Genomic DNA, 17,850 nt, shown 5'->3' on the forward strand with positions numbered 1-17,850 from the left:
GGTAAGGGGAATTAATTATAGTAGGTTTTTATTAAATTTTAAACCGGTTAATTTGGGTATACAAAATATATATGTTTAGGTATGATTTATTTGAACAGATGGACATTTGGAAAATATTGACCTTTGATATTACATATATATGGAAAAGAAATTGTGTGGCTTGAATACAACTTTTACAATTTAATTGGCTGATGTGAGTACGTATTGATGAAATATGCTGTTGGATTGTGAGCATTGGTTAGTTGTGAGTACAATTTATTGGTGAACAATGATTGTTTGTGAATACTGCTACTTGAGATTGTTGCGTGACAAATAATGTGATGTGTGAATATGGGTTATTTTGTGTGGTTATTCGTGTGTATCACCATATAATGTTGGCAGACCTGAGGAGTTCGTTATATTGCCTAGATGTAATCACGATATACGTTGGTAGGCCTGAAGAGTTTGTATATTGTCCTTACATATTGGGGTAGAGCATTGGCAAGTCTAAGGAGGTTGTTCTACTGATATACTATGGGTAGGTCATGGGGATTGGTTCTGGTGGTTAGTGGTGCCTGTATGGGACATGATATATTTCTGTGTGAAGTTAGTCCTGTGTGGACCAGTCCTATGTGGACCATGTTTTTGTATGATGTTAGTCCTGTGTGGACCAGTTCTGTGAGGACCAGTCCTGTGTGGACCATGTATTTCTATAAAGATGTTAGTCCTGTGTGGACCAATCCTATGTGGAGTATGTATTTCTGTGAAAATGTTAGTCTTGTGTAGACCATGTTTCTATATGATGTTAGTCCTGTGTGAACCATGTATTCTATGATGATGTTAGTCCTGTGTGGACCGTGTAATTTGTATAAATGAGAGTCCTGTGTGGACGGGGTTATCCTGTGTGGAATGTTTATGTAGAATGTGAACTGATAAGATAAATGATATATTAAATTAATAATATGTATATTGATGGCAAGGTAGAACCTTCTGCCAAGAGCTTGTTGAGAAAGGCGCGTGCCTTGGTATTTACAGTTTGGTACCATAATAGAGGGAAGCTGTAACATCCTCAAAATTCTTATTATTATATATATATATTTCTTTTATATATATCTGTGTATCCACATCCATACCTAAGCAACGGGAACACATATCATATAACCATTCACATATATACTATACAATACCAGAATCCAGTATATATAGACCATAGCCATACAAAAATACCCCTCTAGCATCATCTACTCAAAAATATACATAATTCTGTCAAAAACTCACCCTATAACCAGGGTAATCAAACTACTCTCTATCCGCGAGCCTGATCTACTCGCCTAGCTGGCTCACTTGAAAAATGTTAAAGTAATGGGGTGAGTAGACGCTCAGTAAGTGGAAATATGCTATTACTAGTGTGCGACAACTAAGTTAGGGATACTTTTAAATAATAACTGAACTGTAATACAACAAATAATCTGTAAAGCATATCTTTCTTTCTCAATTTAAAACATACTATATCGTCTGTATTTTTCTACTTTTCATACTGATAATATCATACTATACTCATCATATACTGTAAAACTGTATACATATACATATCTATGCTTTATTCCTGGGACTCTGTACGTCATGATTTGACCCCTTATGACAGGGTTGTGCAGCCCGTAGGCGGGACTTCATTTGGTCGGCCCTCCAGATAAGTCAATATACTCTACACTATCTCAGCCTGGCCAAACTGCATCCTCTCCTAAGCTCGGGACTGACTACTACCTCGTCAAACCGGCCCCCTCCACCCAGTGAACTAGGGAGCTGCATACTCTCCGAGCACGGCTGACGATACCCACACACTATCTAAGATATGTGGTTGCACTCTATCTGTATCGAGCAACGGTACCGTGCTCTGTATTCTATATCTGTACTGTATCTGTCTGTAATCTTTCCACAGGGATCTGATACTATATACATATATACATATATACTCTTTTACTATTTTCTTCATGTTTCCAAAATTACCATAACTCTATCTTTCTATACTGTAAATACTATAATCTCTGTATACTGTATCTGTAGCATCTTGATGCTACCTCGGTATCTCTGTCTATATACGCTGTCTATATACTCAGTCTGTATACTCTGTATGTCATGGTAATAGGAAACATGACACACTATAACTCTGTATATACTGTTCTGTATAAAGCTGTAATATAGATACTGATATGAGTAAAATTGTATGCATGTATGTGTGTGTATATATATATATATATATATATGTATGTATGTATGTATCTGTTTCATGAAACCACTTATATAAAAGCTGTATATGCATGTACATTTCTCTGTATACTCTCTGTGTATATAAATCTATATCTGTATATTCTGTGTAATCTCATATACTGGAAAAACTATATAAACTGTATATACTATCTATATCTGTGTAATCAATATAGTATAACACATTATAAAAGTTATATAAATTTTTCATCACATGAAAAATTTACTCAGGCCACATAAGCATTTAAACTCATATTCTGTAAAAACTGTATAATAAACTGATATGAATATATGCTTATGAAATCTCTATTAACTCTATTAAAACTCCTAGCATAGCATATTTCCCTTACCTTAACTTTGAAAAGCCCCTATAAAACTCTGGCTCTATACCCGTAGGATTCCTAGCTCAACATCCAGAAAACACAATCCCCTATAACAAAATATTAGTATTTTCTTTCCTACACCATTTCTTATAACTGAGGGAAAGACAATAAAATGCCAAAATCCAACCCAACTTTTCCAACGATCAGCTCCTGCAGACTTGCAAAGAACTTCGTCAAGAGCGTCGGGGTAGCCTCAGATCTTCGATCCGGCTAAAAACAAGCCCGAAAACGAAGAGAGAAGGAGAGAGAGTCGTAGGGGGGAGAGAGAGAGAGAGGGGCGCTGAAATGAGATAAAAATCCGATTTTTCCTTATTTATAGGGTCAGATTCATCGACGAGACAAATCCTTCAGTAAATTTGTCGACGAATCCTTGTATTCGTCGATGAAATTTAGAGTAGCCTAAATCCGCCTCTTAGTATTTTCTCGTCGACGAACCCCTGTATTCGTCGACGAAGTCTACTGCCTCATTCTATTCCTATTTCTATTTTCCTCTCTTTTTAATATTTAAATATCAGTATTTTTTGGGTCGTTACAGAAGCTACTTGTATAACAGGGTAACCTCCCCTATTCTTGGAGACGTTGCCTATATACATAGCTCGAGGGCTTACTGAGTAAGGTGAGTGCCCTGATATTGGTATTAGAGTAGAAGGAAGCTACTTGTATGAGCGGGTAATCTTCCATATTTTCGGGTATCTTTATCATTAAAAGTATTTATGAATGTGAGTATGATATCAGATGATGATTTTGTTGTTAATGATGCATTTTCTCAGCTGCCGTTGACAGTGAAATATAAATGAATATATGTTCTGTATTATTTAAACTCTCTGTCACACACTGCCATGATTTGCTCTTCCTTACTGAGATGTGTCTTACCCTAGTGGATAATCATATTTTCAAGTCCATCAGGAGATCAAACTTAGGGCTCTGATAGGGTAGCGTTTTGGTAATATTGGGGAGTTTGTAAAAATAGCTTATGTATAGTTTATGTTTTGAAATGCTGGTATGTAATATAAACAAATGGTGGTAGCTATTTATGAAATATATATATATATATATATATATATAGATAGATAGACTATGATATTTAATTAGAGGTTTTTTATCTTATTTCCGCTGCATGATTTAAGTGTTTGGTATCATAACAGGTGATTGAAACACGTAACTTTTGGGCCCCACTTGGTGGATTCAGGGCGCTACACTCGAGTTAGGTGTAGGATCCATGTACACATATTAAGCTACTACTAAACAGGGGAAAAGATCTCATCGACGAATTTTAGTGGTGATGAACGACGATTATGTGTGGTGGGCAAACTAGAGATGAGTTTAAGTTGTCTTGTCATTGACAAATCAACCTCCTTTGATTTTAATAATTTACATATTTGATGAGTTGCCAATATATTTATGTGCTAAAGTGGGTGAGTATTCTTAGACTTTAGTCACATGCTTAATCGAAGTCATATATTTTTTTCAAAATATTAGAAGGAAATTATCATACAATCTATTATGTTTTTTTAACTTAATTAAATCTAATGTTTTTATTTTCATCAGCCACATGACTCGTTGTTATGTTCCCAAATACACTGAAAATGGGCCAAACTCACCCTCGCCAATTTTCTCAGTCCGCCTTCATGCTTCAGGCCCGCACTGGTCCTCTCCATGAACTTGCTGGTACCTCTCTCTCTCTCTCTCTCTCTCTCTCTCTCTCTCTCTCTCTCTCTCTCTCTCGCGTGCAATTTGTTATTTGATGCTATTTGATGCCTATAATGTATATGTAATGTAGGGAAAGATTGGCATTGTGCAGAAGAAGAACGGGGAGGAGGCAGTTGTAGCGCCTCCATGCTCCGTCTTCTGGATCGAAACCTCTGATTCCATCTCTCGCCGCTTTCAGTTTGAACTCGATGGCCGTCTCTCCGTACTTCTCCCTCCCTTCTCTCTCTCTCTCTCTCTCTCTCTCTCTCTCTCTCTCTCTCTGTATAATGTTATTTTTTGTAATTATAACCTCTTAATATCCATCTTTTACTTAAATTGTTGGTTGGATTGCTCCCAACTTCGCTAGAAGTCTAAATTATCTGAATATGTGTGTGTTACGAATTATTATTCACATTTGATAAGTTCCTGGATTTCATTTGTACCGCTGGGTTTGCCCTTTATTTATTTATTTATTTTATTTTTAATGCTTTTAGTTTTAGTTTTTTTACTAAAAGGGGATTCCCGACTTTGTTCAGTTTTCTACTTTTCATGAAGATTCTTTAAAATTATTTTGTCTTTTCATGAAGATTCTTTAAATTTATTTTGTCATAAGGTAAAAATGACATTATATGCTCAAAAACTTTTTCTGCAGGTTTAAAATTAGGAAAAGTTATGAAAAATCCCTCTTCTATTTGTCTAGGAAGAAAGTGATATTGTGTGGCTCCATCACAAACATTCAACCCCTTGTGCTTCTAAATTATGCAAAATATTATTTTTTTTTTGACAAGAGGCGATGGACATAACAAAATTTCCTGAAAAAATAATTAATCAAATTAACATATTTAATATTGCCAAAAATTTCAAGACTTAATTAAACCATTCACAAAAATTTCAAGACTTAATTAAGTCCTACTCACCTTTAAGTGTGCATCCCAGTTACCCTAGATCAACCCACCAATGGCCTTGTAACCGTGCTACATTCCATCAACAAGCATTTGGTTGCTGTCTCATTCCTTATGGACTTGCCCACTGTCATTGACCATGTTATGCCAACAGGTTCATAGGTGGCTATGCAGAATGCATAGTTTCTCCCCAAAAAAGACTTCTCCAGTTGGGGAACACAATTTATATCTATCTAAATCAGTAGGTCCTTGAGTGGATCCTATGTTAGTCCCAAGATGCTGCATTGGTTTGACATGCTTACTGCTGGTGAGGAGGGAGTAAACCTTGAGCTTTGTATGAATTTTAATCAAACCAATTAAATAACTAATAATGATTAATTTATTGTCCGGACATTTTGGTCTTTTTAGCATGTTTTGTTAATAAAACTTAATGAGATTGTGATTTCACTGTGTTTTTGAAACAAAAGGGGGCTTAGTGTCATTAATAAAACTATAGCCTACAAGGTGCCTCCTTGTTTTTAAGTCAAACTTTCCAAAACTATCAACTATTGTATAATTAGTAAATTTATGTTCCTTAAAACTGCCTACAACTCCCCATTATCTCTATGACTCTTCAATTATCTCCCTAAAATTTTTAAATTGTTTGCAGAACACACATTTAGGATGTGACCCCACTTAAAAGAAGGGGTTACTTCTCAGTCCTCCTTAAATAAGGGGCTGTTTGGTATCACTGTCAAAAATTAGAGAAACAAAAACCAAAAACCAGAAACACAAACTAAGAACTAGAAACTAGCAATCTGTTTGGTTAACATTTATAAAAAACTAATGCAAATTAAAACTTAATTAAATAAATGCTCAATTTAATGTTCGAATTAAATAATATTATAAAAATATGATTAAAATAATAAAATTACAAATAATACACATTAAAAAAATTACTGCAATAAAAATAACATTTATTATAATTATTTTACTTTCAAAATTTGCTTTACAAAAAAAAAAAAAAAAAAAAAATATTGGATATTACAATTGAAAAATAGTAAAAGTATTTTGTAATTGACTTTATTATTGTTTTTTAAAAATTTATGTATATATTTCTTTTAATTATATTTAAATTGAAATGATCATTTAGTTTTGATTGTAATTTAAAAGTGTATAAAATGAATAATTTAATCCAAAAAAACTATTTCTAGATATTAAAATTTCTGGCAACTGGTCGCCAAAACAACTGAAAACCATAAAATTTGGTTTTCAATTTTTTTTGGCAAATAACTGAAAATTGGCAATAGAAACAGAAAAAATGACAATGTAAGGGGCCATTTGGTATCACTGTCAAAAATTAGAGAAATAAAAATTAGAAACAAAAACAAAATACTAGAAACAAAGACGAAAAACAAGAAATTAGTAACCTGTTTGGTTAACATTTATAAAACTAATACAAATTAAAATTTTAATTAAAAAAATGCTCAATTTCATTTTTAAAATCAAAATATTATAAAAATATGATTAAAATAATAAAATTACAAATAATACACATTAAAAATATTACTATAATAAAAATAAAATTTATTATAATTAATTTACTTAATTGTTTTACTTTCAAAATTTACTTTACAATAAAAATTTTATTAGACATGACAATTGAAAAATAGTAAAAGTATTTTGTAATTGGCTTTGTTATTATTTTTTAAAATTTATGTATAATTTTTCTTTTAATTATATTTAAATTTATATGATTAATTTAAAAATGTATAAAATGAATAATTTAATCCAAAAAAACTATTTCTGGATATTAAAATTTCTAGCAACAAGTTGCCAAAACAACTGAAAACCATAAAATATGATTTTCAATTTTTTGGCAAATAGCTGCAAGCTAATAACAAAAACAAAAAACTAACAAAAGAAACGAATGCGTTTTTATAATATGTTTTTTCACTATGGAGAAACGGAAACAGAAAATAGGAAACAACAACAATACCAAATAGGCCCTAAAACAATCACGTTTTAATAATCTATTTTTTCACTATGGAGAAACAGAACTAAAAAATAAAAAACAACAATGATACCAAATGAGCCCTAAGGAGTCTAGGAGCCATGGATGCATGATGTGCCTGCCCTTGGTTAGTATTTTTAAATTATGATTTTTCTTGGATTGAGGGATTGGCTAAATGTGTGTGTGTTCCAAAGTGAACCATAAGTTGCAGATTTGAATTTTTAATTTGCACTCCATGCAAATGATAATAATAATTATTTAAAAAAGAAAAAATTGTCAGCAATAGTTGTGTTGAAGCCAAATATGAAGTTAATGCATTTATAGGATTTATTTTAAACAAATGAAATTTAATTAAATGTTATCAAAGTAGATATCATAAACAAACGTTTCCTTGTGGTAGTGTCTACTTGGTTATCTACTTCAACGCAAAGCACCCATTGATTCAACAATTGAGTAACTAGTGCTTTATTTCCAAATGACTAAAGAATAGACTCTCATGCCTTGTCATTGGAGTTTTGTTCCCCTTCTATGATTTAACTAGAGTTTTGACATAGGACTTGAGGAGCTTAACAATTGGAGTACCATATGGTAGATGTTAAGGTTTACAATACATTGTTGTCCTACAACCTGACAACTTAATCTTGTAAAGGGGAAATCTAACTTGGTACCAGAGCTACGGTTTCGAGGAGGTCATGGGTTCTGGTTTTGTTGCCTTCATTTATTTTTTGGTTATTTGAAAACTATCTTTTTCCCTGTAATGGGTGTTAGCTCTGGCTTGTTTATCTCTCCACATGCAATCAAGCTGTATGTGTGGCGGAGTGGGCCTTTCTATGTAGTTTATCAAACTCATGACTTTTTGTGGCACTTGTGAGATGGACATTTGAGGTGTGATGCTTATTTGTCCATGAAGTGTTCTCATGAAGCCTTCTAAATCCTTTTGGCTGGCCAGTATCTTTCAAATTTAGTTATATTTCCTATGCAAAAGTTCTTTTTCCTGGCATAAACTATTTATTCTTTAAACTGATAAAAAAGTTGAAAACTGGATTTGATTTTCAGGTGAAGATACTTGATGACTCGAGACCTGTATTTTATAGGATGGTTGATTCCTTCTTGAATAAATTTTTCCCCTCAGGATATCCATATAGGTAACTTGTTTTATTTGTATTTTATAAACTGCAAGTTTGGTACTAGTACAGGAATGCATAAACTTAGGTAGTTTTACTACTTTATTTTGCATTTGGCATCTTGCTTATGCAGTGTAAATGAGGGATATCTTAGATACACACAATTTCGAGCACTGCAGCACTTCTCCAGCGCGGCATTATCTGTGCTATCAACACAGGTCTTCTTCTGATACCTACAAAGCAGCTGTAAAGAAACAAGACTACAGTTTTACATTCAGAATTAATATTATGCCATTATTTATGCTTGAGAAAAGGGAGTTCACCACGTGCGTGTTGCAAGATGTGAATATATTTGTCAAGCACCGATACCACTTGCTCTTGTTTTTATAGCTTTTAAAAGTAATTTTAGTGAGTATAGATTTTGTGAGTTATCTTCCAGCAACAGTTAGTCGGTAAGTGTGCTGCATGATTCATTTTAATATGCACTTGGAAGAACAATCCTCATGTGGGAGTTATATTGATCAATATTCTTACTCCTTTACAGTCGCTGCTATTTGCTGCAGGCTTGCGACCTACTCCTGCTCAGGCAACTGCTGTAAGTTGGGTAAGCCATCATCAGTTCGATAGTCAAGATGCCAAGTCCCAATGTCATTTGTTGCTTCAATAAGTTTTTCTGTATGTTGATGGTGTACAGATTTTAAAAGATGGGATGCAGCATGTGGGAAAGCTCATATGTAGCAATTTAGGTGCAAGAATGGATTCAGAGCCAAAACGTTGGAGAATCCTAGGTTTACAACTTGGCTTTAGAAAATGAATTTTTTCTCATATTTTCTGTATCCTTTTGAATATGCATGCGTATTTAAACTGTTCACTAGATTGCACGTTTGTATTCTTTATAAAAATGATATCTAAGTGGAATGTGCTTTCTATTATCAGCTGATGTCCTCTACGATTTGGGCACTGGCTTGGAAGTTCTTTCTCCCTTATGTCCACATCTTTTTCTTGAAATGGCGGGCCTTGGTAACTTTGCGAAGGTACACGATTCATTTTTTATATAAAAAATATATATGGATGACACAAAATCATCTCCATTATTTTTCTTCTCCATTTTTGGTAAAATGTGGGGTGGGGCGGGCTGGTGGGGGTATTGTGGGGTAGGGGGTGCCTTGCTGATTTGGGGCCATTTTGCTCAGCCTCCTAAAGTTTTAGGTTGCATGTGGATATGGTATTTCTAAATGATTGGATTTTCTGAAATGGAACATAATTTTAATTATTATCATTTTCAATTCCCAGTTTTGCAAATTCTTCTATTTGGCTAGGCATTTATGAAACTAGGATACTAAGATGATTTGTGGGTGATGGTGTTGTGTTGTCTCTTCACATATGCTTGGTCCTTTCAATCAAAGACTTTCTATATAAGCTTCACAATCTCTAAACAAATTGTCCACTGCTGGCTGAAAAATTGAATTTCCAAATCAAGTTCATATGCAGATGAATGAAATAAGTTTGTACAAGGAAGCTGAAGCTTAGAAGCAAAAACGATAAAGCAAGCATAAGAGATGATTAATCAAAGGCATGGTTTGAGTATGCATGACTGACATCTCCTAATGGAAATTGTTTGTTTACCTCCTCAACAATTTCTATCCATGGATTCCATGCAATGCTCCACATTAAGTACAGAAATGTTGACCATCTACGCTTCGCAATGTGCCTGGCAAACACCTCGCCAGAGGCCCTAAGGGGGCACTAAGCTTGCTAAAAGCACAGCAATGACGCTTTGATGACCTATTTTACACTTTGAAAATGCTCCCAAATTTGGTTGTTGCATTTGATAGAATTAATACCAACTACTTTTTGTGGGTTCCGGCGACCTTTGAAGGCTCTATCTCCGGATGTCTGTGTACTTTGCTTTAATTGTTTAGAATCTGCATCGCATCTTTTTATACATTGTGATTATGCTTGGAGGGTATGGAATTAGTTATTTGATTTTTCAGGCAAATATTGGATGAGTTTGAAGGCAGTGGAGGTCTTTTTGGCAGTTTCTTTTGTTATCTTTGGGAGGAAAAAGGAAAGGGCAGCACTCTGGAAATGTGCTTTCTTTGCAGTATTTTCGGGGTTGTGGATGGAGTGTAATGTGCGTATTTTTCAGGGAAGAAGTCGTTATGTTTGTTGGTGTGGGAGAAGATACATTATTTGGCTCCTCTTTGGTGTGTGTGTGTTATGGGAATGTAAGAGGCTGAGCTTTTCTGATATTCAGCACGATTGGCGTTATTTGTTGGATCGTTACTTTGCGCTGGTTTTATTTGTTCTTCCAAATTTTTGGTTTTTTCTCTGTTCTTTTTTTTTTTTTGGATTTTTCCAGACTTTGATAAGGTAGAAGAAGAAGAAGAAGAGAAGCATAACGTAGAAGAAGAATGTAGGAGGAAGAGAGGGGAAGTTGGAGGGAAATTTGATTCAAAGATGAAGAAGAAGAAGGTACAAGCATAAGGTAGAAGAAGAAGGAGGGAGACATGGAAATTTGAAGGGAAGTTTGATTCAAAGTTGACAACTGCATTCCGACTTTACAAGACACACAAAGAAAGTGTTGAGGGTGAGTTTGGCCCCTCCTTTTTGCCTCAACTTCACCCTTTTAAAAGCAAAAGCTGAGTCTAACGTGTTTGGTAATCAGCTTTTCCAGCTTTTAAAAGTCAGCTTTTAACTTTTCTGGGAAGCTTTTAAAAGTTATAGACGTGAAGCTTTTAAATGCTAAAAGCTAGCTTTTTCTCCAACAAATTGTTCTATTCATTAGTGTCCTTGATCTTTTTTTCAAATATTTCAAGACTATCAAAGCATTAATTATATTTCCTAAAAATAAGTATCCATTATAGTCATTTTAGATAGCATCTTACAATTTTTTTACTGAACACAAAGCTAGTTATTTCTTTCTAACAGCTCCTTTTCCACCACCCCATGGGGGCGGGGGGGGAGAAGGGGGCCAAATATTTTTAAAACAATATCAATAAGCTCCTTTTAATCAGCTCGTATTTAAAAAGGTCTAACAATCTAAAAATGCTCATAACAACCCTAAATTAACTGTCTTCTGACTCCTTCAATCTCACCTCTGCTCACGGGCTGATCAGAAAGAGGGGTCCGGCACTCCTGTTGTCTCTTGGTCTGCTGCAGTCTGGTTCAAGAGGTGTATTGTCAGGCATGCTTTTATGGTATGGTTGGCTACTTGGAACAGGCTTAAGACTTTGGACCATTTGTCCAAGTTGGGGAGAATACAACATTTAGTTTCTCTTATGTTGTCAAGATTTGGAATCAAGGAACCATCTGTTCCTAAATGTGTTTTCACTAAGCAGGTTTATGAGAAGGAAACTGCTGCTCTGAGAAATCCTGGTTGGTCTGCAATTGGAAATCGATAGCTTCATCTTGCTGGGTGCAGTTCCTTCAGCAGATTTAAGCGAGCTCACTTTGTCTGCTAGAGTCTGTCACATTTGGAGGTCTATAAATTTTATGTTATACGAGAACTCTTCTGTTTTGCCTGATTCTGTTGTGAACATCGTATTTGAGGATATAAGGGGGCTACATTTCTAGCGGTGAAGAGGTTCCATAGGTTCTGTTAAGCTATTGAAGTCTTCGTAGATTTCTTCTGTTTTTTCATTTCCTTTGTATATATTTTGAGCTAATGTATTCTCTCTTGCTTTCTTCAAAAACCGAAAAGAAAAAAGGAAAAACCCTAAAATTATAACCAAAATTTCAAAACAAAAATTAGAAATCTTGATATTTTGAATCTATAGCTACTGTATAAGTGTCTAAAATTCTTCACTTCTGGTTGTCCATTAAACTATCCCCTATAGGAGAAAACTCAACTTGGGTTTTGAAATAGTGTTGTAGTACCAGCTCAATAAGCTGGAACAAAGTTGAGCATACAGTAAAATTAAGGGGTGGCAAGAGTTGAATTGACAATATGGGAAAGTAGCACAGAAGACTCCAATGCCCTCAGGTAGAATATAACTAGTCCTCCAAACAAGAAATTCAATTTAATATCCAAATTTGTCGGCAACTCAAGCAAGTATGCATTTGATCCATATTCTAGATTGATGGATGATGTTTTAGTATATTTGGTGAAGGGACATATGGATGGAGGAAATGCCAAAGATGGAGACACATATTTAATGCATGGAGGATAAATCACCTCAAAGGGATTCTCAACTATGGATTCCATGGCTACTGAATTTTCAACAAACTTTAGAATTGCTAATTGTTGCTCATCCTTGGGTTAGGAATGGAAATTTGAGGTTGAAGAACTGAGTGATGTAGAACAGCACTTGAGATACTTCCTACATGGTCTTCACACTCTATTTATAAGAAAACCAATAACTCAAGAAATTACTTATATTACAGATGCTTCTTTGGAATGAGGCTTTTATAGGAATCCTGATTTGGGAAGAAAACTCTTCTCATTAGCAATTGAAGAAGTGAATTGACTGACCTACATATCCAATTGGGATTTCTCGGGCCAAAAGATGTGTTCAATGGAATTGAATGAAATTTTGGGTCATTTCTTGGTGAACATGATCAGCCATAATCTCTTCGATAGTTTGATCCCTTCATTTATGTGCCAGATAAAACTACATGAAATTACACACTCCTAAAATGCACAAATTTTACAAACAAACCTCCAAACACATAATCCTACTACAACCAAACTAATCACCTATGATAAACAACCAAGTAACTAAGCACATTTGGGTTTAGGATTTGATAATCCATTGACTTGAGGGAAAAATTAGGCATCCAAATTGGGTTAAAATGATCCATTCAAATACCTGCCTCTTGTCCTACATCAATTCCTTCCTTCTGAAAGAACTTTACTCATTTGAGTTGGGGAAAGTACCAAGGAGTCTATCACCGTGAATAGAATCATCTCGCTTCATAAGAAAGGAATGCTTCAGTTTGGTGAGTGGAAGAGCTCAAGAGCTAGATGACATCAACTTATTCTTCTTCTTGTTGATGGTGAGTGAACGGCTAGCCAAAGCTTCTCGTTTGGATAAAAATCGCAGTGGAAATGCTGTTGAAAGTAGATGATTGTTCACTCTATAGTGTGATGTCTCGACTTTAATTAAAGATTCTGTTAGTCTTCTGCTTCGTTCAGTTCCTCTGTTTTGAATAGTGATGAAAAACTGCAAGAAATCCTAAAAAGATATGGCAAATCTTGAGAGGAGGGATATTGCACAGCACTGTCTCCATAATTGACCAATCTTGAAGGTAAGGAAGCAACAATCATGGACCTTCAATTGGTATTGTTCACCCAAGCAATTTTGTATTGATTGGGATGAGATTTAACTTCTGAATTCAACTTCTTCACGACTTCATTAGTTACATTTGTACAATTATCATGATCAACAATCAAGGTACAAAGTTGCTTTTGACAAATCACTTGAGTCTGAACGTTGCTAGTTTGCCTCCAATTTTCTTTTTCTCCAACCTTGTGGGAAGAGAGCCTATGTTGGACTGCTTAATGGATCTTCACATTGCCATTATCATGTAAGTCACTTGGAATTTCTATTACAGCTTCAACTACTTGAGTGCCATCATTGTCATCTTCTTCTTTTTCAGCAATGGCAATGACTTAGTTAGGACATAGTGTTGCTTAATGCCCAAAATCTTGACATTTGAAAAGAAATTGATTGATTTTTGGGTTTTAGAAGTTGTTCCAAAATGCTCAGGAGACCTCCTATAGTTCGAACTCCTTCACGTAATTGCTTTTGGCTTCTGTCGCACTACTCCACTAGTACTCTTCTCAAACTGATGGGTCCATGTGGCTCTAGGAGGATTATGCTGCAGATCATCCTTGATCTGAATTGCAACTTGCACTGCATCCCCAACTTTAATGAGACAACAAGCTAGAAGCTTGGAGACAATAGCTGGCTTCAACCCTTTCTTATACAAAGCTATCAGCACATCCCACTAGCCAAATGAGAGAGCCTATTAGTGTACTCTATCATGGTCTTTTGTTCTTGCTTCAGATCAAAGAGTTGTAGATGAATGCATTGCAGGCAATTGGGAGGCACAAATTGTGCATTGCTTGCTTCATTTCATTCCATGTTGCAGTATGACTAATTCTCCTTCTTTTAAAGATCTCTTGTTGTTTAATCCACCAAATTTGAGCAGTTCCCTTCAATTTTTATTCATCCAAGAACAACTTTCTAGCCTCATTCATGTCATACACCATCTGAAATAGTACTCCAAAGAATACACTATACAACCAATCATCAAAGTCATTAGGAGAACCATCACCATTAAAATCTGAAACTTCTAGTTTAATTCCCTTAAATGATCATTTTGGCCTTCAAGCAACACAAAAGTATGAGGGACAGCAGCTATAGCTCTTTCCAGTTTGGTAAGAAAATCCATGGGCCTCTTAGGCTGCAACTTTAGTTGTTAGCCTATTAAGGATTAATAATATTTTTCAGGGCATTCTCCATACTTTGTATGCTATTGGACTATAATTCCACCTTCGTAGACAACTCAACATTGGTCACCATGTTGCAATTATGTATCACCATGGACCCTTAAACAATTTGTTTACAATCCTTAATCTATTCCTGCAAATCACAGACTTCACTTTCAATTTCTTAAGAACAATTTTCAAGTGAAACAAATCCTCATAAACAACTTAAAAATGGCAGCAATTTGGTCTGATTGTGATGTTGACAGCACTAGTAAATCCTTCAAAATTTGTACCAAGCTCATATTCCATCAAACAGGTTCACAAAATTGTAAGTTTTTGTAGGAAAAATTCATAATACAGTGGCTGGAAGCAACTTTTAGTTTTTGGTTCTGGAAGTTGCAACGCTAGGGGTTGGGGGGGGGGGGGGGGGGGGGGGGCGGAGGCGGGGGCGGCTTTTGAAATTCCACATGCACGTTGTTGGCGTGTGGGTAGGGCTGCAAACAAGCCGAGCCGAGCCGAGCCGAGCTTGTTGGGCTCGGGCTCGGCTTGGTTCAAGCTCAGAAAGTTGGGCTCAAACTTGGCTTGAGACTGCAAATATTTACTTGGGCTCGAGCTCGGGCTCGGGCTCGACTCATTTGCGGGCTTGGGTTCTGGCTCGGGCTCGGGCTCGAGTTCGAGTTCAGGCTTGAGCTGAAATTTTATAAATGACCTAATGATTACAATTTCATGCACCCAGTTTTTTTTTTTTTTTAAATCACTCCTAAGGCACAATTAGCCAGCAATTTTCTTGATTATATTCTTTTGAGAAAATTTTAACAGTTTTGCTGATTAGCACCATGAAGAAGTAGGGAAAGCTGTGTATAGGAAATGATGAAGAGCTATCATCCACAAAAACGATATATTTATATTTCCAGTTGATGATTAAACAATACAATATGATGTGGAGGCATCAATATGAATAAGATGTTGCCTTAATTTATTTTCCATGGAACTTTATTTTATCATGGGTGAAGATATACAAGACACAAAATACCACTAGAAATACATGAACTTATTTGTGAAATTCTCGTGGTTTTGTCTTCTCAAATGTCTCACACAGCATATAGCTGTCTATATATTACTATTTCTTTGGCACCTTTGGGAATTTCCAGTTATTGTGAATTTCTAGTTGCTTGTTTTCATGCTTACAGACCTACAGGATGCTGGATGTCTTTTATTTATTTATTTTTTTGGTAATAGAATGGTTATTAATTCTCATCTCAAAAGAAGAAAATCAATGCTCTCAAAATTTTCTTTCTTACCATCCAATGAATAGTATAGAAATCTAGTCATGTCATTCGCCAACTTCCCTAATCAGAGTTTTAATTTGGAGCTCTTGGTCAACCACTTGGAAATGATCCTATTTGCTATTTTTTTTAGTTGTTTTCCTTTTTGTTTTTCCCAGCAGATATTTTTTGGCAATGTTATAATCTGTGTTCCTACGATTTCCATTTTTCAATTTTGTAGTTTAGTCACATGAATCAGGAAATTTGACATTGAAAAAACAACGCAAATGTTTTAAAATGAAAACCTATAGAAAAGGGAAGCAGTAAAAACAAAGATCTGCCATAAATAATCAGAGCATTCTATTAAAAAATCAGAGCACTGGAATTCTGCCTAAATGAACAAAGTGATTATAGCAACGCTGACCACAAATCAATGCCCTTGCTCTTTGTTTGACACTGGGAGCCACAGCCATGTCGTAAAGTGTGATTCTGACTACAGATCTTTGATTCCAAGAGTCCAACTGTTGAGAGATCTACGGCTGATTGTTGATCTCCTTTGTGGCTGATCTTCTTTGTGGCCGACTGATTGCGGAATGCGATCTCCCTTTGTGGTTGTTGACAAATGGTTGTGCAACGGAATAGAAAAGAAGAGTGGAAGGCCAAATGGGGAGGAAAGGGAAGCTGCCAGAAGGTAGCTCTGAAGAGTGGAAGGCCAAATGGAGAGAAGGGGCAGAATGAGGTCGAAAAGGCAGTGTAGGTAGAAGGCAGCACAAAGTTGTTGAAGATCCATCTTCTAGGTTTGATTAATTTGGGCCAGGATTTGTGTCTTTCTCCTTGGGTAGTTGGACTAGTGTTGGACTCTTGGGATTGGACCAACTTAATGAGCCTATTAACGAGCCCATTATTGAGCTCCTTCACGAGCCTAATAAATGAGCCCATTCGAGCCATTATCCAGCTGCTCACAAGCCAAAACAAGTTGAGCCCGGCTGTGCTCACAGTCGGCTCGTTTACAAACCAAGCCTAAAGATTGGGCTTGGTACTCATTGACTTAGATAATAAACGAGCTTGAATGAGTTCTTACTGAGCTGAGCTCCCGAGAGCGGCTTGGTTCATTTGTAGCCCTACGTGTGGGGCACATGAGTCCTTATCAACAAGTTTCCATTGATGAAAAATCGGTGAAGATAGTTCAAGGGGTGGCGATTGCAATGGTGATGGTGGTGGTGCAATAAGAAAAGTACAAGAAACTTGGGATTTAAGAGTGGTAGGCCGTTTGGGAATGTTTCAGGTGGTACATAGGGCCACATGGCTAGTTAGAAGGTGATAAAATTTTTGGGGAGGGCCTTTTGGACATGTTTGTTTTTGATGGTATGGATGGTGTGGAGGTATGCTGGCTGGAGGGTTTGAATTTGAAGGGAATGATTGTAATTTTTCGAGAAGTGCAGAATTGGTCTTAGTTTTTATTTTTTTGGGCCAGATCTTGTAGGTTGCAGAGGGAACATTTCAGGGCTGATTAATGGGGTTGCAAATGACCTGAGCCAAGCCAAGCTTTGCCATGCTCAAGCTTGTTTATGAAAATTTTAACCAAACTCGGCCTTAAGCCAAGCTCAAATTGAACTTTACTATACTTGCTTAAGCTTGTTCATTATGCAAATGAATGATTTGACAAGCCCTTACCAAGCTGAGCTACTGAGATGCTCATGAATGGTTTCATTTTTTCAGAAGTTAGAACCTCTCACTGTGAGAGATGAGAGGATCTTGGGGCTTTCTTAGTTAAAAATAGGAAAAAGGGCTCTTATTAATACTGATTTAGAGTT

General features: G+C 35.8%; 1 protein-coding gene across 1 annotated transcript in view; it reads left to right on the forward strand.

The window, feature by feature from the left end:
• The first annotated feature begins 4,008 nt into the window (after positions 1–4,008).
• Positions 4,009–17,850, forward strand: part of LOC131156162 (protein root UVB sensitive 2, chloroplastic) — a 75,222-nt gene continuing 61,380 nt past the window's right edge. Inside the window, exons 1-8 of the mRNA XM_058109625.1 lie at positions 4,009–4,042; positions 4,176–4,295; positions 4,408–4,539; positions 8,268–8,356; positions 8,469–8,553; positions 8,880–8,939; positions 9,030–9,123; positions 9,272–9,369. Coding sequence (XP_057965608.1) covers positions 4,284–4,295; positions 4,408–4,539; positions 8,268–8,356; positions 8,469–8,553; positions 8,880–8,939; positions 9,030–9,123; positions 9,272–9,369 — 570 coding nt within the window. The 5' untranslated portion in view covers positions 4,009–4,042; positions 4,176–4,283. The remainder of the gene's footprint in view (positions 4,043–4,175; positions 4,296–4,407; positions 4,540–8,267; positions 8,357–8,468; positions 8,554–8,879; positions 8,940–9,029; positions 9,124–9,271; positions 9,370–17,850) is intronic.

Source organism: Malania oleifera, chromosome 5, assembly GCF_029873635.1.
Source record: "Malania oleifera isolate guangnan ecotype guangnan chromosome 5, ASM2987363v1, whole genome shotgun sequence".
NCBI classification, from domain to species: Eukaryota; Viridiplantae; Streptophyta; class Magnoliopsida; order Santalales; family Ximeniaceae; genus Malania; species Malania oleifera.